This window comes from Protopterus annectens, chromosome 16.part0 (genome assembly GCF_019279795.1).
Source record: "Protopterus annectens isolate FY-2018-M chromosome 16.part0, PAN1.0, whole genome shotgun sequence".
Taxonomy (NCBI): domain Eukaryota; kingdom Metazoa; phylum Chordata; order Ceratodontiformes; family Protopteridae; genus Protopterus; species Protopterus annectens.
The window spans coordinates 761,598,119-761,622,456 of NC_056750.1; the positions used below are offsets into that span (position 1 = coordinate 761,598,119).

Genomic DNA, 24,338 nt, shown 5'->3' on the forward strand with positions numbered 1-24,338 from the left:
ATTATGCTGAGCAACTAGCCTGGAGGTGTGGATATCCTTAATGAATATGGACATTCCTCTGTCTTTAGTGTTTTGGTCCAGGTTAGGTGGCTGAAAGGTGTGGTATAAATTATAGCCTGGTAATGCAAGGGTGCCCTCTGGAGACTTGAAGTCTCTGACACTGCACAGATGTAGATGTTCTCCATTTTAAGGAGTGCCTTGAGTGAGTGTATTTTGAAGTTTAGACTTTTAGCATTAAGTAGCATTACCCTCAGATTTTTCTTGCTTGTACCTGTTACGGTGGTCATTTGAACCTTGCCTAAAAAATGCACTATAGGGGTGGCAAGAGCCTTAGCCAGTATCTGGAATTCGAAGGGCGACAGGTGCAGGCCCATCTCTGGCAAAGCATTGTGGTTTGTCAGTCATGTCATCCCAAGCAGTTAGATACTGGAACTGAGCTCAGTTTTGAGCTTTCTACTGATTAAGTGGGTTAACAGAAATTCTGTATGCTGGCTATGACATAACTCAAAAAGATGGCACCCCAGGTGAAATGTATATACCAACAAGCAAAGTATCTCCTTAAAGCCCCCCAAAATACCCAATACAAAATATTTTTTCCTAGTGATGCTAAAATTCATTTTATGTACCTCCCAACACAAATGTCTGTCTCTGTAAATGCTATCATGGCAAGCATTGAATATTCAACAGGAGGAGATATCACTAGAAAAGCTGAACATCAACTGTATCTGTAGATATGGGGAAATTATCTTACGTTTATCATATTAGTCAGCTTAACCCAGTCTATCCAGTTAACCACCAGAGTAAATAAATCAACTAAAAAGGAAACCATAATCTTGATATCAACAAAACACAAGTAAACTATATCATATAGATATTATGTCTGACTGTATTAATGACTACATCCCTAAATAAAGTACTGAAAAACACAGTTTACAATGCTAACAGATGTAATGAACAGAATACAGTTTATTTCAGATAACTATCTCCATCCTTAAATACTGCATTTGACAGAAACTAAAAAACTATCACTTGATGGAGTTGTATATTTAACAAACTCTTTCTTAATGTACTAGAATTCACACTCCCACCCAAAATAAAACTGAAACATCTACCTAATGCTAACATAAAAAATATATATTTATATATGTGGCATAGAGATAATGCTTAGAAAATATGGTGGCATGATAGACCACAAACTAAACTTATAGTTCTATGGATATGCAACCAATCAAAGGGTCTTCCAAGATGCTAGAAAAATAGTACACTAAACTGCAACACAGTCATAGCGAATATCCAAAAACTTTCTGGGTATCCATTAATAAACTTTTAACACAGTAAAAGTCAAAACAGTGCTCCCTCCACAATGAAACTTCCTACAACATAGCATGTAAATCCAGCACAGGCAATAGAAATATGGCCAGCTCCATTCTACCAAAAAGTGAATCAGTAAACTTTCTATCTTGATTTAATCTCACCCCTGTACCTACAAATTCTATTAAAAGAATATAAAAATTTAACACAACCCCCATTAGCCTAGGATAATATCCTGCCCCACTTCACTTTTTAGCAGATGCCATCTCATACCCTGTATCAATACCAGTTCATCACTTTGTTTCCATCTATGTAGAAACCATCTTGTATTATTATCCACTTCCATAAAGGTAGCATTTCCCTGGACCTGGCTAAATATACAAGAGCTATTATATTACCATTTTAAAACTTTCTAGAAAAATACATTCATTAAGCTCCTCAACTACACAAAAATACATTTTTTGGATAACCAAACTTTTTTTGAGCCAATTACAGTACAGAGACAGCTATACTTACTTCCCTAGTTTATTGCCATAACAGATTCAGTCAGCGCAAATCTGCTGGCCCAATATTCCTAGTTTTATCTAAACTCTGATAAAATGTCACATGCAATATTTGTGACTTGCACAATTTGGCTTTACCACAGACACTGCACAATGGTTTACAATCTTTGTCACTCAATGAGCACAGTCTGTCTATTAGAATGATATTCTGTTGACCCCTCAATCTGCTATGTCAGGCTGCACAAAATGATCAATGTCTTCGTAAACAGCATGCACTTGTATTCATACCCAGCTTAACTGCTACACTACATACATGATTCTATTATATGTTCAGCCCCATCCTTCAAAAATCTTCTGTTACATGTACAGAAAAATGGTTAACACAATTGAATGTTGGATTCAGTGGGCATGCAGTAAAATCATTGTTATTCTCTACCTCAAAAGAGAGAGCAACTTCTAAAGACCCCAAGAGAAGGAATATATTATGAATTTGACTAAGGATTTTAAAAAGACTAATAGATCTACTAAGGCTGTCCATGAGCTCAGGACAAAGCCAAGAACAATTACAAACCCTTCTTTAGTTATGTTAGAAATCTAAGAAACATGACACAGCAAGGTAGAGAATTCATACTAAATGGCAAAACCTACTCAGACCTGGTGGACATAACCAATATCATGTCAAATAAATTTAGTGCAAATTTTACTCCTGAGATGACTATCCAAAACTCTACAGTCCCTGTACTTCTCAACACCCTAATCCCTCATCATCACTAAAGAACATGTACTGAAAGTGCTATCCAAGACTAAGAACATTTCCTCCATGGGACCAGATAAAATTATTGGTTGTTTGATAAACAGTACCAAACATTCCCTGGTGGAACCTCTGCATAAGGTATTTAGCATGTGCCTGAATCCAGATGTAGTTACAGATGTATACCATACAGTACTGGTGATACCCTCCATAAAGGAGGCCCCAAGGCTGACGTCAGGAACTGTAGGCCCATCAGCATGATGAACCTTATTTCTAAGGTTATGGATCGCATGATAACTGACTTGATTAAAAACATCATTAAAAATGTTATCAGGCTAGATCTGCTTCAATATGTTTTTGTAAAAGGTAGATCCTGTCTAAAAAGCGTGGTTAACTCTTTTGAGAATGCAACATAAACTACTGACAGTAGTCACACTGTACACAGAGCCTATATTAATCTGGTCAAGACATTTGACACCATCCCTCATGCTACTATAATTATTAAATTAAATGAGATACAAATGGAGCCTTATGCAGTAAGATAGATAGCAAATTGGATAAAAAACAGAACCCACATGATATCTAGAAATGGATGAATAAGTAAATGTCCAAAGATGGACAGATGACTAAGCTGACAATGCAACCATATAGTCTACCAACTGGAGAGAGAGAGCTAAGGCTGAGAACTGAGGTACAGTTTGATGCCTTATTCTTATTTGCCTACTACATGATCTTGAGCAAGTCAGTTAAACAGACATTGCTCCTAGGTCACCCCTGAAAAGGGGCAGTGTGGCCAATTGGCCTACCTGGTTAACAAATGGGTGGTGATGTTATTATCATCATTGTGACAATGTGAGGTATTACCAGGAGAAGTAGTATAGTGGATGTGTAACATATGCCAGCACAGCTAGCTGGAATTTTATAAAGAATTATATGTCATTCATATGTCAAACTTATTTGTACAGATGCTTGTGTTGAAAAATGCATTTGTAAAGCTGCTTGTGTTAAAAAAAATGTACCAACAGTGGGCCCTGATGGACAGAAAAATAAATATACATGCATTATTATAACAGTTTAAATGTGCATGTTTTAAAAGATGATGCAGGAAGAGAAGAGGTTCATCTCAAACTTTAAAAGTAGTAAGAAACTAAATTACTGGGCCTAGGACATAAAGATGTTATCTCACAATTTTGAATGAAGCCAGAGATGCAATCTCTGTAAGAATTATGGTTTATTAGCTCCTGTAGGAAGAGTAGAAGTGCTTTATGGTTTTTATGACTTCCAGGAGCTGGCAACAAATCTTAGCATGTGTGTGCGTGTGTGTGTGTGTGTTGACAAACAGGTGCTAAATCCTGGCAGTTTCTAGCAATGGGGGGTTGCATGAAAACCATAAGTCAAATGGTCAGATGTATGCAATGTCATTCTGTAACTCATCATTAGAAAATCATGTTTAATACTAGGTGAGACTGAATTCTCAGAGCACTCTGTTTTTGTAACCTGACAAAGAAGGACCTCTCACCTACTTCATTTTGCCTTGCTCTAATAAGTAACCAGGGAATAATAATTATTTAGATTACTCAGGAAAACATAATGAGGTTAGTTAAGTATTGTTTTTTACTGTAACTGTGTGAACATGTTCACCTGTGTTATTTTTAATATTTCCTGTGATTGAAACACTAGTTTTATTGCAGTAGATATTTATTACATTCATGCTCTTTCATTATTTATTATTAAATATATTTACACATTTAATTGTGACTGGTTCTTTAAAGAATAGTTTAACCTTTGAGAGTACTTATATCTATTGGTGACACTGTAGCCACTCCTGAAAGCCTAGCTGTTTGGTCAGCATTAACATTTGTATTAATATTAATTTCACTCTGTATAATGCGTACCCTTGCAACAGCCTTAGAGTAGCTGACTTTGGGGTGTCTGGTTGCAGTGTAACTACCTTATAGTCTGGGCAGAAGGGGGCAAAGCTAGTAAATCTGTGCCACCCTTTCTGTGTGTGTGTGTGTGTGTGTGTGTGTGTGTGTGTGTGTGTGTGTGTGTGTGTGTGTGTGTGTGCATGTGTCACCTACCTGGAGCAAGGACATGAAGCACTAGTTTCACAGAGAGGTTGCTGGAGGAGTTGGCTTGGACACTCGGCTGAGGACTCAACCCTACAGCTGTGCCAATGGGGAGTCTGATTGGGAACCTGAAGGGAGACAGATAGAGAAATCCAGATCCAGTAATCAAGGAGCCTCAATCCTCACCACTGGCAACAGCTAGGGGATGTACACATTGGTAGGATGACAAGTATACACACAGTAAAGTACAATTTCTCTTAAGAACACACAGAGATCACAGTCAGTCTGGGGCTGATTTATCCCTCTTTCTTCAGATCCCCAATAAGACTCCCCACTGGCACAGCTATAGGGTTAAGATCTCAGCTGAGTGGATAAGTCAAGACCTCCAGCACCCTCTCTGTCCAACCAGTGCTTCGTGTCCCTGCCCAAGTAGCTGACACACACACTTTGAGATTTGATTTATATATAAACACACACCTGGGAAAGGCTGCACAGGTTTACTAGATATGCCTCCTTCTGCCCAGACTATAAGGTAGTTTCCACTGCCACAAACCGTTACTTATCAGCTATTATAAAGCCCTTACAAAGGGTGTCCAATCCTATTGTTTAATGTTACTATTATCCAAACGGTAGTCTGATGAAGATTTGGAAGGCTATTTAGGAGGGCCTGTACAGTGTCACCAAATACATATGCGAGTACTCTAAAAGCTTAAATATGTCTCACAAATATCAGCCACAAAGATAGGTTTAAATAAATTTAATAATAAATAATAAAAGAAAAAGACAATACTCAGTAAAATCAACACAGTAACTTCAGAGTTCAAAATCACAGGTAATATTTTAAAACAACATTGCAGGACAGTCTCATATAAATACAGAAAACATCTAAACTAATATTTACTATATTCCTATCTATCTCTAAGAGAGATACTATGCCCTAAATATTACTTACAAGCAAGGCAAGTGCAGATGAGTGCATGTTCTTGCTAGGTCCACGACAAAATACAAAATGCACAGTCTCTCTCAGAGAGGTCTTAAATTAATATCACACTTTACTGCTGGGTTAGCTTGGATGACATCACTTTTTGTCACCCGACTTCAGTTCCCAGGCTAAAACAGAAGCTAACAGAATTTAACATCTCTGCGTTAAAAATACATCTCTCTCAGATCTTGGAAGTCGTAAAACAATAAAACCCTAACCTAGTATCCACAGTGGTGCAGCGGTAGCATTGTTGCCTCACATCAAGAGGTTCTCCTGTTCGATTCTCGGCTGGAGTGCCTTCTGTGTGGAGTCTGCATGTACTCCCTGCGGTCGAGTGACGTTCGAAAGACATGTGTAAATGGGCATGCCTTCGTTAAAGGTTGGGCATCAGGCTGGAAACTCAGCACCATAAAAATCTACTGCCAATCATTAGCAGACCAGAGTTCTGCTGTGGCGAGCCCTAACTGGGAAAAGCCAAAAAGACAAACATTTGAAACCTAGTAATTATCTCTCTTTCAAGACAACACAAAAACCTCTAGCTCTAGACATTGTGTCTGTTACTGAAATGAAACTGAGACTAAATATTTTGTTTATGGCCCAGCTATAAAGTAACTTAACCTCAACTATTCTTAAGTTTTGCAGGTTAATCTTCTATGTTCATCAGGACACACTGTGGATACATCTTAGCTCAGTACATAACATACAGTTAGGTATGAATCATATCGACATTCACAAATGTCATAAAATTATTTACAAAATTCCCAATAGCTGGGCTGGTAATATTTCCCTGCATCACACATGCCAAGGTGAAATAGGCAAAGAACAGAATCTGTCATACTAATAATGGCAAGCAATAATAGTCTTTTCTAAAAATGTATAAAGTGTAGAACTACCTGCTCCTTTACAACAGGGACTATAAAGCATGTGAAAAAGTGATACAAGAATAAACACTAGTTGAATGAAATTTCAGTAACTCTGTCATTAACCCACAGATTTTGTTTGTGTATGTGTGTGTGTGTCTGCTGGTCTGTTGTGATGTTTGAGAATAATAATGCTGTTTCTGAATCAGAATTCTGCAGATATGTGATCTGTTCTTAAACTTTAAAAAAATCACAGCAGGTAAAGTAAAATGTGTACTTGAACCTTTGTTTGTATTTTTCATTGGCATGAAAGGGTGTGATAACTTGTTATCCTTCTCTATATGATCTATAAGTATGTGAAAGTAGCAGCTGAACTTTGTAATTGCCTTCTGCTGGGAAACAAGATATGAAATGTATGGCTTACAATTGAAGGACGGAATGCAATTACTTTGCCATGTGATTCAAAGGTTTTGATTCTTTCTAGTTCTGAAAGGTAAAGAACTTTACAGGTACAATTAATAGATTCCTTAAGGAGATAGCAAACCCAGAGCATGTAATCTAACCCATTAATAGATAAATATGAAATCCAGCTTAATTGCATCTGTGGTTTCTGTATGGGAGAGCCATAAGCCATATAGCTGAAGACTCAGGAAAAATAAAAAGGAGAAATGGAGGAGAAGTAAAAGGATGAACTACCATGGAGCTTGAAAAAACATTAGTTTTGTTCCTGCAGTTGGCTCTAGCCAATTTTAGAAAATTCAGCTGTTGTATCTTCCTGCACAACAATTCAATTAATTAGCAATAGCATGGACAATGCATATCTGTAGACAAATGTTTTTATTATCTTGCAGTCTGTCTGCAGAAAATTATTTTCAGTTTCAATGTACAATTTCATATTTCTCTCTCTCTCTCTCTCTATATATATATATATATATATATATATATATAACCTGTTAACTGCATTGTTTTACTCAGTCTGTCTTAAGTAAAGCATTTCTGTTTACTTTTAAAAAGGTCATGGCTGGTCACCTGCTTATTTATTAACTGATAACAGGCTATTTATTGTTAGATGGTGCTAGGCTGCTGATTTCCACCTCTAATCACCCAAGTTGTTGTGCTATACAATATCATCTGAGTTTGTAATGAATGAATGGAAGTCACCAGTCAGTAATCTGGAGTTGTCACAGTTTACTGCCTTGGAGTAGGGCAGAAGCTGTAGAGCTGAACAGTATTTCCAGAATTCCATGCAAATTAGAGTGTGTGTGTGTGTGTGTGTGTGTGTGTGTGTGTGTGTGTGTGTGTGTGAGACAAAGAGAGAGAAAGTGTGTGTATTTGAGAGTTTATTCAAAGTACAGCTGTCAGCTACTCTGGGCATGTAGGGTACTGAATCTCAGCAAGTGATGAGAAAGTTGTCTAGACAACTAAGCCAAGAACTCTTCTCAGTCAAGAAGTCAAAGTGAAGGCTATTCTTGAGTGTGGATAGTATGTACTCAGGACAGTAGTGCATACTGACCAAGCTGTAATTAATAAGTAGTTTAGTGATTCATAATTGTGCACCTTTTTTAGATTTCCTTCTGACTGGTGCATTAATATTATTTTATAAGAGGGCTCTTGGTGCATATCAAAGTACTGTAGCCACTGTCCAAGACACCACCCTCAATTTTCACGTGTGTGAGATTGTCTTCAACTGTCCATTTCCAGAATGTGGTACGCTATCATAACGAGGAACAAATGGGCAAAATGTGGAAAACTTATAACCACTTCAGTTAGGAAGCACACAAGATGAATAAAATGTTACTTTTTTATGATTTTTTTTTTTTTAAGAATTAGCATGATTCAGTATTATTTACCATGGATATCAGTTAAAGTCTGAACACTGAAGATGCGACAGACCCTGCTAGTGTTAAAAAAATGAGGAACTTGGACTTAAGACTCAGACAAGGCACGTTCCTCATAATGAGGTGCACTTGAGCTGTACGTATGTGTGTGTCAAACCTCACAAACTCTTAGTGCATGAAATCTAGACAAACCCTAAAATATTAGGAGGATAAAGGCTCAAAATATGGATAGATTTTAAACATTATTTTTAAAATCTTACATTGTTAGAACAGGATTTTTGTTTACATACAGTTTTTGAAGGATACGAAGTCTGAAACTCAAATGCATGTTGTCATTTAGTTACTTCGGTCCTTGGTGATTTACTTTGAAATCACAAACTTTATGCGGATCAGGCCAAAATACGCTCTGAACAGATGAAAGGTCTGTGTTTGTGTGTTTTGCAATTATTTCTCTTAAATTATTAGGTCAGGATATTGAAAAGGCAGCAGCGATGGAAACCAGTCACCACATTACGGTCAAAAATACAAAATTAGTTACAGAGAATGATTTAAAGTATTGGTATCAGTTGCTGTCTGACAATAAAGTAAAAAATTTAGACTTCTTAAAGCAAGAATTTGATTTGAAAGAAACATGTTGGTTAGAGATTCAGACTTTTAGACAATATCTTATTAATAAACTTGATTTAATGTCTTTAACAGTTAAAGAATCTGTCCCAATTCTGATTGATTACTTGATATTAAATTTACAACATAGGGTTTCTGATAAAGGTAAGCTCTCACACATACATAAAATTATTAGAGATGAAACACATTACAGTTCAGATACTTACTGGAATTATTTCATTTCCATTAATGGTGAATCACCAAAACAACAAGATAAACAATATATACTGGAATCTGCTTATAAAACTACTACTTCTATTAATTGGAGACTTTTTACCTGGAAATTTTTACATAGATCTTTCTATACACCCTTAATGATGAATAAAATAAACAATAAAGACAACATATGTAAGAGATGTAATGTAGAAATAAATGCCGATTGGGCTCATATGTTTTATGACTGTGTAAAATTGAAGGAATATTGGATGTTAATCAATGATTTTTTGCAGGCTCTTTTCACAGATAATTTTACAGTCTCTAAATCACTTATATTATTTAACTCCCCTGTTCCTAAATGTGTTAAAAAAGTTAAGCTTCCCTTATTATGGTCTATTCTAGCAGTGGCTAGAAAAATAATAACCAGAAATTGGATTTCAGATACTCCTCCTTCATTTATTAAATTTAAAAATGTTATGATTGAAGTATGTCATATGGAACTAATGACAATAAAGTCAAGAACCATTAGGAAAACATATTACTATAATATATGGGATACTTTACAAAATTTGTTAAAACAGTCTTAGTTTCATTAGTAAGATGTTACAGTTTAATTAATTGATTTGATTTGCAGTGGATGTCTTTGTAAATACTTTGGTTGTTTTATCAAATGTTATAACTGTTTATATATTAACTGCTTGTATAAGATTGTTATAATATTTATTTTGTATGTTAAAATTAATAAACTTATTTAAAAAAATACAAAATTAGGAAAAGATTGCGATTGTGCTGTAAGCGTATTGCAGGCTTCCACAAAAAAAGGAAATTGCATCCATTACTGACGTACGATTTCTTGCTTCGGGAAACCCTTTTGGTAAACTTCTGCAGCTGGATTTCATTTTCATATTTACATAAAGGCTGATGCAACGTAGCATTAGCGAAGACTTTCCTTACATCATACGTCTTACATACCTTCATTTTGGCAAGAAAAGTGTAGGCATGCAAACGACTTTCCCTTCCATCAGGGGTCTTGCATGCCTTCACTGGGGCAAGACAAATCCATGCATGCAACCCTGCAAACTATAATGTGCAGCTTCTGTGCACACTTCCCTTCCTAAACCTCCGCCATCCAGCTGTGCAAACTCACGGAGCTACAGCGTCCTGATCTCCAAGGGGAGGTTTCTCTTTTTTAGCCAGTCTTAAAGTTCCGCCTTTTGGGACTTTCCTGCCCTTGGAAGTTTTTTTTGGGGACTCCAGGTTTCTAGTTTTTTTAACCTGTTTGGGTGTAGGCGGTCCGTATTCCCTGGGGGCAATCCCACGTGGATTATGGATACATATTTAACACAGTGGCAGTCCACAAACAAGGTTACAGCTAAAAAGCGCAGTCCGCATCATGGATTCAAACCCACACATGCTTGACGAGGAGCAGTTCGCGTTTAGCGACGACACCACCACCACCACCAGAAATTCCGGGTACAAAAGCGAAGAGTTCCGCAGGCTGCGATTTGCGGTTGCTTGTTGCATGCTAAGCATTTTTATCCTTGCAGTTGTAATTGCTTTTCTTCTGGTGTGCAACCTAAGGGCTTCAGATACTGGAAGAGTGGAACTCGTAGCTGTCAATACCAGTGAGCAGGTAATGTATGATAATGCTAAGCTCCCTTGCACTGCTTACACTTTTATTTTACGTGGGGTACCTCAGCTGGCATTCTTCTCTTTCTGTGGCAGCCAGGAGGATTTTTATTGTGATACAGACATTTATTGTGACCTGAATGGCTAAAATTCTATACAATTTATTTGGACTTCACAGAAGATGCCATTAAAAAGTGCTGCTGCCAGTACCTGGCTGATAACTTGTGCCAACTTTCTGAGGTAAACCGTAACTGCTATCGATCAGGCATTACAAATGCGAGTGTGTCACCTGTATACAGTCAATACAATTTTCTAGACATTATTTACCCATATACATGCACATTTGATATATATATATATATATATATATATATATATCTAGACACACACACACATACATACACACACCTGTGTGTAGATAGATAGATCTAAATATTGATATTGCAACCATGTAAAATAAGAATTGTCACTATTGCTTAAACCTTTGCCCCGATGTTATTGATTTACTGCAGATTTTGTTTTTGTAGCACTGTTAACCTTATCTCCTTTCCTCTTTTTTCCACATTACTGTTAATAGGTTGTCTGGCCTTAGTGACTTGTGATTCATTACATCAGAATTTAACTGTGTTCCCTTGTTAGAATGCAGCTACTTCGTCAAACTGAGATAATATCTTGTGAGCTTTTCTGTTGTTTCAAAGTCAGGTAAGCAAGTAAATAATAACAAGAAAAATAGCAAGTAGGGGTCAATACTTATTTACTTAAAAAAAAAAAAACATAGCTAACTAGTAGTAGTTAAATAGCTGGCCAAAAGCGATACAGCTGAAGTACAGCAAAGCATATTTATTTATTTGTGTGCTTATTCTTTCCATAAGTGGTAGTGTGAACTGCAAAGAGCCCATTTTTTTAACCGTGACCTTAAATAAGGGTTAAAATAAGTGCCTATTTTCCTAAATCTTAGTTTAAAAATTTTAAGAGTGATTAAATAGTGGAAGTCTTACACATACAGATACAAAGTAGAATATCTAAGATTTTGTTGGGCTGCAAATGACTGACAAGAGGTACTTTTGCTATGGGGATTCAAACAGTTATATCCATCCATCCTCAACCCCTTTTCCCATTTTTGCACATGGGCGTCGGGGTGTCACTTCAGCAGTGGCAATCATCTCGAGCCATGGTTTACACCAACTAGTGACTAGCCCTGCTGCAGAGGTCATTCGTACCACAAACTTGCACACACAATTTCAGCTCTGGCCAATTTATAGTGCCCAATCCACCTTCTGCATGTCTTTGGAATGTGAGAGGAAACCCACGTGACCACAGGGAGGACATGCAGACTCTGCACAGAAGGCACCCCAACCGAGAAATGAACCGGTTAACCTCTTGCTGTTAAGCGAGAATGCAAACCACTGCACCCCTGCAGCCACATGTCGCAGTCTTTTGTCTCCGGAAACAATAAGAGGGGTGAGTAATCTGAGATTTTATGTAAGGAAATTGAGTATTGGTACTGTGCATCCTGCAAGTACTGGGATGAGGAAACGGAGTGTGAATACAATTAACGGGAGCGTACTGTGATTCCTAAAAGAAATATATGAACCAGAATGCAAACTGCCAGCTTGAAGTGAGGTAAAAGTGGATCCAATGTGATATAAGGAAATGAATCCAGTTTTGATACCTGATAGCCCTACTGTATACACGTGTGAAAGATGAGTGTTAATAGGTTGTCTGGCCTTAGTGACTTGTGATTCATTACATCACTGGAGTTTTCTCTTCTGAGAATAAAATGAGGTGGAATGTCAAAGGCAGTCAAAGCTCACCATCACCACTGAGACTAGATACAGAACAAGAAGTTTCCAAATGGGATTTTACAATAATAAAGCAGTTCAGGTACCAGTCAACAGTATTCATAAAACAGAGCCTTGAGTGTTATGTTGGATGCTTACTAGTTTTATAAGGTCATTGCAAATAATATATTCCTGCCCACAGTTTTCCAACTGTCTGCCTAATGACACTGATAAGCAGGACATGTTTTGCTATACTGGTGATGTATGACAGCTACATTTATCTGGAAACGTACAGAAGTCTTGACTGCTGTTTATTTTGTTTTCTGTTTTTTGTTTTACATGTTCAGCCATTTTTGGTCTTTGTCGAAAATCCAATAACCACATTAAATTCTTGTTCCTACTGCCTTGGCAACTGCAAGTACAAATACTAACCTTTGAGAATATAAGCCAGTAAGTCGTCTGTACAAGATCTATTTTCTCTAGAGTACAATGACACTACTTTAAGCTTAGAGGGTTTTTTTTATTATTTTGAGACAATACTAAGTAAACAGACAGGTTGCTGCTCTTTCCTTCTAAACATACATTTGCAAGTCTGCTAGAGTTTAGCAAGATGGATTTAAGTCTTGACTACAGCTGAGTTACTATGATCTTCAATCATATACAATTCACAGGCTTACTTAACTGAGAAAGAAAGGTATGCCACTTTCTCATCATAGGAATTCTAACTATGTTCATTTTTTTTCCGTGGTGGTATTGTACACCAGTGTTCTGTCAGTACTTGGACTGTTTAAGGAAACATTCTTGTTGTATTTTTTTTAACATACATGAAACCAAAGGAGTTGGTTGACAAACATAAGAGCCCTAAAAGTGTTTCTAGTCCCATTATTTTTGCCAGCCTCCGACATTGTTGCAGAGAAATAAGTAAACTATGTGATAAAGCAGGAAAGATGCATTTTAAAGAGTAAACAGGATGGTGAAAAAAGGTCATCATCTTAATTCTGTGGAGGTCTGCGTGTGCATTATTATGTCAATTTATTAGTTAGAAGTAGATATAAAAGATGTTCATTTCAAGCATGTTATCAAATACAAATTCAGTAGAGCTTTGTCGTCATGCTAATGAGGCATAGGAGTTCCCTGTTAACTGCCTGGTCATAGCGGGTGTGATGTCAGCCTTTCAAGTGTTCGCAACAGTGCTTTGCTATGGGACACTGCTACAAAGTTGCTCTTCGGGTTTTACTTGTCAAAAAACAAAAAAAACAGGAAGTCATGCAGAAAATAGTGCCAAAAGGGAACTTGTGATGTAAGGATAGTCTGGGAACAGTGCCATGACTTTCACGTGCATATTTGTATGAGTTAGAATGCAATATAAAGAGAGGGGTGTGCTCAAGAACTTCTTTGAATGCTTTCGTTCATGTTTTTGTTATGTATTAAACCTTTATAAAGATGTTCAAGTTCTTGCTGTCTTCTGTAGTACTTGAATTTTGATTTTATAAACACTTAGGTTAGTAATGCACAGAATTATAATAAAATAATTATAGGAATGTTAAATAATTGGATAAGACTTGGAGACAAAATTGTATTTACATGGACATATACCCAACCACATTGTTTTGCTATAGATGATTACCATAACAAAAGATGAAGGGTGTAATGTGACTGTAGAAAGACTAATACATGCACATCTGAGCATACACACGCACACACACTTACACACATACATATATACAACTGGATGTAGGTGTTCTTTACTAGACATTTTTGTTTGCATCTAACTTCATAGCTTGTTCAGCTTTATATTATACTGCTTTTGTATTTTTGACCACAATATGTTTTCTGCCTGCTGAGTCTATTACCTTTCCTCCCATTAAATTGATTGTCAAATTAATTTCCCTGTATTGGCCAGATTAATTCAATATGCTGATGACTTGGAACTGATCTACTGAGGCATTTTATGTCGGCTTTACAATTAGTGCTTCACCTTGGATTTAGTTCTGTTTGAGCCTGTTGGTTTATTCTGTTCTACATCAGCATCCTCAGAACAACTTTCTGAAGTCTGGAAACACCATTGCCTCTCCTCCAGATGTTTATGAATTGCTTATTAGCTGTGTTCTCTCATTTTTGTGGCAACTGTAAAATCTTTAAAGTTTCTTAGGTCATTCTGGACAATAAACTCAGATTTGCCCTCCCCCTCGTCTTGCCCATCATTGCAAAACTAAACTAGCAGCTTTGTATAGTAACTAGGCCAGGTCTTCTGTGCCCTCCAACAGCTGTAGCCCACGTTTTCCTTCCACCTAACCTCCTGGCTGCTTCCTATGTTTTTAACTATGCTGCTCACACACATCACATATAAACATAAGCTCGGTATAACAGTACTGCATGCTTTGCATTTGGCACACCTTCCCCATCTCACCTGCATGAAACTTGAAGCAAACTTACTTGGACAGATTTAGCAAATTATATGAAACACATCTAACTATTAATGGATCAAAGTGATTTTACTCCAGTAACCATCCAGCATTGTCTAATATACAAATTTTGTATGCCCCCCCCCCCCGGAGATATTGATAAAAACTAGTACCTTGTTACTACAAGTCAAAGCAAGTAAGGAAACTTGGTCTATACTGTCTATATTAGTTAAACAATGGAGTAAACTCTCTATGAACATATAGGAAATGCCAGTAAGCAAAAACTGAATGTGACCAGCACATCTCCTTAGCCAATAAGTCATCTTCTAACTGTGGGTTACTTGACCTAGTTAAGTGATCACATGACCACCTCTTCTTTTCCAATTAAAAAGTCTTCATTTGATATTCACCCTTTCTGCTGTCACACCTTTCACCTCCCTTCTTCCCCATCGTGTACGCTGTTAGTATTGTTCCCATTTCTTGTATCTTCAGTCTCACTGCTCTTCACCCTTTCTGCTGTCACACCTTTCGCCTCCCGTCTTCCCCATCGTGTACGCTGTTAGTATTGTTCCCATTTCTTGTATCTTCAGTCTCACTGCTCTTCACCCTTTCTGCTGTCACACCTTTCACCTCCCTTCTTCCCCATCGTGTACGCTGTTAGTATTGTTCCCATTTCTTGTATCTTCAGTCTCACTGCTCTTCACCCTTTCTGCTGTCACACCTTTCACCTCCCTTCTTCCCCATCGTGTACGCTGTTAGTATTGTTCCCATTTCTTGTATTTTCAGTCTCACTGCTCTTCACCCTTTCTGCTGTCACACCTTTCACCTCCCTTCTTCCCCATCGTGTACGCTGTTAGTATTGTTCCCATTTCTTGTATCTTCAGTCTCACTGCTCTTCTCCCTTTCTGCTGTCACACCTTTCACCTCCCTTCTTCCCCATCGTGTACGCTGTTAGTATTGTTCCCATTTCTTGTATCTTCAGTCTCACTGCTCTTCACCCTTTCTGCTGTCACACCTTTCGCCTCCCGTCTTCCCATCGTGTACGCTGTTAGTATTGTTCCCATTTCTTGTATCTTCAGTCTCACTGCTCTTCACCCTTTCTGCTGTCACACCTTTCACCTCCCTTCTTCCCCATCATGTACGCTGTTAGTATTGTTCCCATTTCTTGTATCTTCAGTCTCACTGCTCATGCTCCTACCATTTTCACCATGCTTTATGACTCACGCCACACACTTAATATCGCATTGTCCTCCCTGATGCGGAAGAGCATTCTTCTACCGTACTTTGTACCTCCTCCTCATCTCTTTTCTTAAGGTATACTGAATGTCAAATTAGCTGACCTGAGTTTTTTAGTTTGCTTTGGTACATTACATCTGCCTTGGCAACTTATAACAGCTTATTTAATGCCTTCCTCACTTACTCTGATATCCGTTCTACACCCCTGTTCCACAGTTCCTGAATATTGCCATTTTATTGCTCTTATTTGCTGTTGATAGGTTTGGTTTGTATTGAAAACACCAATAGCAATTACCAGGTATAGGTTCATTATAACTGGGTAAACTACATAATTGTTTTTTTGCCTCTCATCATGTGTGATAAATGTTGTACTGTCGATATATCCTCTGTTTAGTGGATAGGATTACCATTACTTTGTCAATATTTCACTTATTTCACTGGCTGATAATGTTAGTAGTAATTCTTTATGTTTACCTTTCTCTAAAGTCATTGGTGACATTGTATCCTAGCAGTGCCACACTATCTCTCACTGATTTTGTGGCATACACCTTCTAACTTCCTAGGTGCCATCTTAAGTAGATACCACTGTTTTCCTTGACCATTTTCCCTCACATTCCCACCACTGGATGCCCAGATAGTAGTATAATACAAAGGCACTGGAACACAGATGTGATGTGATACATTTTATTGAATCAACATAAGTCTTGCAATCACTTGAGCTTTTGAGCTGGCATGAGCCCTTCTTCAGGAGTTACTAAGTTACAAATAATAGATCCACTTGTGCCTATATATGTAGTATCAAATTTATGCAATAAAGAATGCATTTATCTGTCTTGTTGGTTTATTTTTCTACACAGAACGAATAAGCCATTCTAGAATTCAGTGCCACAGGCACCCACCATGTGCACATATAACTTTCCGTCTGTGCCTTTATTATTCATAAATTAATTTATTAAGTGTCCTGTGTTTTTGTCTGTAGAGCCTGTGGGTCCGCTGACACATCTTCACAGATCCAAGGTATATTGCAAACTGAAGCTGGCAATGAAATGTGTTTCTAAGGGTCGTATGCTACATTTTATTACACCGGTATCAATATGCATACACTTTATTTCATATGTAGTTACAGTACTAAAGAGACATAGTGTTCTTGATATGATTCATAGATGGTGACACAACTGCATTAGTAACGATGAATGTGAAGGAAAAGACTTTTCAACGGCAGATGGCAGTAACACAACAAGAGGGAAAAAGAAATGAATCGGTAGATAACATAACAGTAGCAGAGAGGGTTCAGGACTTAGTCAGGTCATAACTAGACAGGTAGAAATATGAAGTAACCAAGCATCTTGAGAAAAATCTTTATCATCAGTAGACCCTGTTGTTGGGAGGTAATCATTTCAGAAATGTGCCACAATCATCATCATCAGTGCACTAGAACAATGGAATAAGAACGGACAGGCTATTTAAGAATGATGGGGACTGGTAATGAGAAATCTGATGTGCCTCTGTGCCACTTTAGGGGTGTCAACCCTAACCCTGTTGCTACCAATAACCCCTACCCTACCATTACCTTACCATAAACCCTTTTCTTAACAGTACCACTATATGTCAGGTAAAGACAGTCTCCTTTGTCTCTCTCCTACACATACACACACCACTCAGTGCTAAAACTATCACCTTAACTAACCCCAACTCCAACTCTAACCCACAAAAACTTGAACACACACTGCAAAACATACACCCACATAGACAACTACAGGTTTTTTTTTTACTCTGATAAACCCCACAAACCTTCGCACACTGACATCTCACAGAACAAAAGAGTTGATGCGCTAGCATTTTATATCTCCTGCCATTGACCAATGCAGGCTTCAGTTTAAAGGAACAGCAGTATATTCTGCTGAAAGATGATGCTTGACAGACTATACTAAATATATCATAAATGTCAGTATTTTATAAGCATAAAGCCAACACAGCACACTCATAAACTTCCTAATCACTAATAATCCTCCCTACTATACTGTTTCCATCTTACTGACTATTCATTCGTTGATACTTTTCAGTTGCCCTCCCATCTCACTAACCCTCTCAGACTTTTAATAACCATCTCCTTCACTCCTCCTTTGTGCTGCATGTATGTATTCTATTCTCTGTACTGTTAGCTGAAAATCAACCTCTCACAATTAATTTATGAACAATTTCCAGAACTCAAGTCTTAACCATCAAGCTTTTATGACTCTGTTATTTTTTTCTTCCAATGTAAACTCTTTTATTGTTCAGTGGGATGTACCTGCTGTGATTTTGTACTGCATGTCCCCTTTCCCCCACATTTTTATTGGTGTGTTTTTTTTTTACACCCTGAGCCTAAAATATTTTTTGTGGATCAGTAGTCTGCCTTAGTTAAAAAAAAGAACAAAATAAAATTAAATTAAAGATGTGTGTATGTTTGTGCACACAAACACACGCACACACACCCATGCTCAAATATTGCATTGTGTTATTACATATTTCATCTATATGGGTGGAGTCACTCCTCAAGTAGTAAATATACTAATTCTACCATTAAATAGTCATGAGAGAAAGAAAAGTACCCTTCAAGGGAAAAAAAAAAAAAAAAGTACTCGCATGTACAATGATCTCATAGTACAGCAAAACGTGTTTAAAAAAAAATCATTCGGGGACTCTTTAATCAATCTCTGTTTGTCCACTATATCACTGAGCAGTTAACTTAACAACAGACTGCTGTAAGATTTTCCCTGAAAAAGGACACTTGTTTCCAATGAACTTACCTGGTTAACAAATTAATAAAATTCATTAAATAAATAAATCATGTTAATAAACATCAAGGACTTTGGATATCTTCCCATAAAATTGCTACTATTCTTTTATTACTAGTTATTTTATTAATGGCATTTCATGACTATCCAGGAAAAAAATGTCTGTGTGGTCCTTTTTAGCTTCTGCATTATTTATTTGGTTTATCCTTTGTTGACTGTATTGGTCCTGCTAGGCTAGTAGCCTCTTTTCAGGGGAGACTTCAAGGTGGTATTGATACTACGAGGGGAAATTCTGTCAGGGCATTGAGAAACTTCCCTTACACTCTTCAACAGCTGTTATGGGATCTTGTACATCCATCTGAGTTACTATCAACTTAAGCAGATGGGACGTTAATTCAGCATATTATCTGAAGGAAGACATACTCAGCACTGCAGCACCTCCCTTACGTTGCACTGTAATTTCAGCAGTCCATCTGCCTGGTGTGAGAACAGAACCCATAGCCTTCTGCACCAAAGGAGCTTATGCTGCAGAAACCTAATTGTCAGTACCTCTGTTGTGATACAGCCTCTGACAATGTACACAATCACCAATCATGACTGATATTGATGGTACGATCTTGATCCCTCAATGAGCAGGAAACAGATCTGTTTTCCACATGCACCTAAAAGGTTTTAAAATGGGATAGGCACAAGCTTACATGCAGCTTTTTTCAATGAAATGAGAGTTTTCAAACCTGTGTATTTAAATATCATTTGGTGTTTCATTTGTTTATGGCTTTTAGCTGGGTACCCACTGAAAATCCTGCAATTCTGTGATCCCTTGAAGAATATAAATCAGATTATGATTGAGAAGGAATACTAATTCTAAAATTGTTGCATCACAGAGTACTCCTCTTTGTGCAAGATTGAAAAATATTCAACATAATGTAGTTAAAAAATAGATAAGGACAAATTTTCTTCTTTTAAGGGATAGCTTAAGAGTTTTGTTTTTTTCTTTTTCTGTTTGAATTACATTAGTTAGAAGTATGAAAGTAAATACAGAAGGGCTGAGAATATTAGAGTAGAAGGTTGCATTATCAGGATATGTTTTTAAATCGTCTATGGTATACTCTTGTTTTATTTTGTATAGCTTTTATACCTTGCAGGCTTGAAATTTTAATAAAATAAGAGAAGACTATAAGAGAAAAAAGTACATGATTACATAACTGAAAAGCTTTATGCCTACACTGTGAGAAACTGCACTTGTGCCTATGCAGAAATTGGCTTACTTCCTTTAGTTTTTCTTTGTTTTTGAACATTACCAGATTTTGACAGTTCGATAATCCACAAGGAGCTGATAAACTGAGAGGTTGCAATATATGTTCCCAATTCAGTGTAAGCAATTACTTAAGTACAATAAATCCATTATTAAAATAACAGCTCACATATACCTGTTTTAGATTGATGGGTGAGGCAATTAATTATTCTGATGCACAGTTGTTTCTACTGTAATAAGTTTCCACTGTTAGCGGTTTCTAGAGACTAAAAGCATAAACCAGCAAACGACTTCTGAACAGTTCCTAGCTGTTACATCAGTATTGTGAAATTTTTATAGAATAATACCATGTCAGTTCCTAAACTTTGCTTATATATTCTTAGCATTTACATTTCCTTTCCGAATTTATTTCAGTTTGGGGAGAAGGAAGACGACACATTATACTTTGTCTTTGTTTCTCCATTAGTGTCTGTCTGACATATGGGAACTAATGGATATAAATGTGTGAAGTTTCTGTGTTTCAGTTACTTCCTTAACTATACTGATACAATCTTAGCCAGGTGTCACAAGTGTTGTGTATGTTGCAGTGTTTGCAATGCTATTCAATTTACATAAAGGAGGAAAAGAATGTCATCATTGGCAGAAGTTGTTTTGTTGGGTGTGTGTGTGTGTGTGTGTGTGTGTGTGTGTGTGTGTGTTCTGCAAAAGGGGTGTTTCTTTGTTAGGATTGCATGTATGCTTTATAAATAATCACATATTCATGAGGAAATCATATGCATGTTAAGAGCAGTAGATATTCAAAGGTACCGAAAGTGGAAGTACTTAACACAAATAGATAATAGCTCATTTGGGAATTCCAGCAAAAACTGAAGTGTTTTCTGCTACCTTGTAACTTTGCGGTTTAGTTTTCTTTTGGATAAGATCTCAGGTGAATCACCCAGCATGCATCCAAGAGTATGTGCTCCTATAATTTTATCTGATTTAGCCAGCCCTGCCCTTCATACAGGAGTTTCTTAGTGAGTTGTCAGTGCATTTAAAAGGGCTTTGAAATGTGGCTGACTTGGGGAATTGATTGTGCATATTTAGTGAGTTCTTAGTGTATGTGAAATGCCTGGTATTGTGGGTGTTTAATGTGGCAGTAAGTTGTAGAGCATATGAATGGCCTTGTATTGTGTCTGAGGTGACAGTGCATGTGAAAGACCTTGTATTGTGGGGTTTTGAGGAGACAGTGTGAAAATGCTTCAGAAGGGACTTGTAATATGGAGTAATTAGTGAGGTGACAGTGCACGTGAAGGGCCTTCCAATAGGATGAGGGCTGCAAAGAAGCTGTGTTGCACTTCATGTGAAGATTCATCTAACATGGATCACTTGGCAAGGTGACAGTTCATATGAAGGTAATACAGGTGGCTTAATTAAGTGACAAAGAATATGAGGGGCCAAGCCTGTCTACCACAGGTGGCTTTGTGAGATGGCAAAGCATATGAAGGGTTTTCAAATGTGAGTGGATTGTTAAGGTGGCAGGAAATGTAAAGCGCCTTGTAATGTGGGTGGCATAATGAGGTGGAAGTGTGCGCGATTCAATAACATGGCAGTGGTTTTGAAGGCACTTGGGGGCACATGTTAATGGCATATAAAACAACTTAGTGTGACAGTGACTTTGTAGTGTAGTGAAGTCAAGGACCCTGTCATGATGATGACTTGTAGAGTTGTAGGTATGTATCTGTGGACAGCACAGTGAGAAGACATTTTAAAAAATTCCTGTAATGCTGATTGCAGTACATGTTACTGGCACAATGGTACAGATAAGTTCACAAAATGCATGAAGATCCCAGAAATACTGATAATGTGTTGGCAGTATGAGAATGAAGGAAAATGGTAGGGAGGGGAAGTGTTTTTAAAAGATTCTGCATTGTTGGCAAGTTTACAGTGCATTTAAAAGACCCTGTGTTGGTAGAACATTGACAGTGCATAGGAAAGGGGATATAGCTGTGTCAGTTTTACAAAATGCATGAAAGTATCTGCAGTGTAGGTGATTAGCAAAACATATGAAGAGCCTTACAGTGAATTAGCCACCCTGTGATTAAGGGCTTTGAAGTGGTGGTGAGTTGACAGCTCATACCAATGGCTATGCAGTGCAGTATAGACTTGTCTTTGCAAATAACGTCCCTTTTGTTGCACTGATTTTATGGGTTTATATCATAAGTTTGAAAACTTCAAATCTCATATGATCAACATTATGTGAGCAAAGTTTTTAAACATTGAATGTTTCAATGGAGCTCGCCGTAGGGAATATTTCCCTTCACTTCAATGTAGTGTGATCTCGGAGTTGTTACATTTAAATAGCGGGGGGTGCAGGGGGACTTGCCCCCCTGCATAGAGCATTCAGTTTGTTTATATTTTAAATTCGATGTTTGAAAACTTCAGTCATATGGAGTCGATCATGTGAGATTCAAAGTTTTCAGACTTTGAACTTATAATATAGACCCAATTTTACAGCACATTTGAAAAGAGCATGTATTTGTGGCGAATTCACTGTGTGTGAAGGGCTCTATATTAATTTAGCCATCTTGTGATTTATTGGCCTTGCAGTGATAGTGATTTAAGTGGTACAGATCACTGGACATGCAGTGATCCTGAGTTCACAACACTTGTAAAAATCACTGCATTACTTTATCCACGTGAATGTCCCATGGGTGGTAGAAAATTTACAGGCTTACTGTGGCTGTGAGTTTAGAGTACAGTTGAGGGACCCGGCAGTGGCTTGACCATGTTATGGTTAATGAGTGGTGATATGGTAGCAGATGTCACTGACTATGCATTGGTACTGAGATCATATTACAAATGAAAAGCATTGCACTGCTTATTGTATGTGAATGTGTAGTAATGATGGACAGCTTGCAATGCATATCACCAATCCTGCATTATTAGTGCATTTTTAACATATGTGAAAGACCAGTAATCACAAAGACTGTGCTATGTCCATCATCAGTCTTGCACTGGTAGTACATGTATAACACATATGAATGGCCTTGCTATGTCCACAGGCTTATAGTACAGCTGAAAAGCTCCACTTTCTTGACAAAGTTACAGTACCTATGAATGGTTATGCAGTACTTTTTATTTGGTAAAACATGTCGGGGTCCTGCATTGCCAGTGACCTGGCAATACTGAGGACTGTGAAGCAAATAACTTATGATGCTATTTTCAAACCTACGTATAATCGTGTAAAATAATTTGCTCTTTGTTGTTTTCCTTTTATAATCTGTGTGTAACTATGCATGCAACTTATTATGCTTATCTAAGCTTTATACTGTCAGAATCTATTACATTTTTTTCTCTCTCTGTTTTTGGAGCTTTTCTCCTCGGCCTCCACTGAAAATGGAACCTTCCTGGTAAACAAATGTTAAATAAGTAAATAAAACTCATAGGTAGGTACTAGGCTATCGGCCCTGGGGCCTACATAAGCCTAGCCAAAAAGGTACCCTGGCTTTTGCCACCCAAGAAAATTATTTTCCTGTGCCCCTGTCGAGCAGAGCCACAGAGGTGATCCCCAGGGTGAATTTCTGTTTTCCATCCAATCATCAAGATTTTTCTTGAAGAGTGCTAATGAGGAGCTTTGTTTGATATAGATAGGAAGTTTGTTCCAGAGTATGTGAAGTCTCTGGGACAGGAATCTATGCCTCCAGCATGTTCTGTTTATTGTGGTGACAAGGTTTAGGTCCCTAGAGCATGTAGCTCAGAGGGATTGGGATTTCTTTAAGTGGAGCATGTCCAACAGCTTTGGGTTTGACATAGCTTTGTATGTTAGGCAGAGATCACTTCTGGGTAGGCGATATGCGATGGAGTAAAACTGGAGTTTTTTGAGACGATCTGCATAGGGCATCTGTTTGAGGCCGGTAATCCTCTTTGTGAGGTATTTCTGTGGCCTTTCCAGTTGTTGTAGACGTCTTGTGAGGTACACACCAAAAGGGGCGTTGTACTCTGTAATGTGTCTAATGAGTGGTGAGTAGAGGGGAACAATAACCTCTTTTTTCCTAGATGAGAAACCTTTTGTGATGGTGTGCGCCACATAGAAGGATTTCCTGACTACTGTGCCGATGTGATTATCAAAGGAGAGACTAC

At 37.6% G+C, this 24,338-nt stretch overlaps 1 protein-coding gene across 1 annotated transcript in view; it reads left to right on the plus strand.

The window, feature by feature from the left end:
• Positions 1-9,918: 9,918 nt before the first annotated feature.
• The window catches only part of TNFSF15 (TNF superfamily member 15), a 56,981-nt gene continuing 42,561 nt past the window's right edge, over positions 9,919-24,338 (plus strand). Inside the window, exon 1 of the mRNA XM_044058821.1 lies at positions 9,919-10,766. Within this exon, the coding sequence (XP_043914756.1) occupies positions 10,527-10,766 (240 nt within the window). The 5' untranslated portion in view covers positions 9,919-10,526. The remainder of the gene's footprint in view (positions 10,767-24,338) is intronic.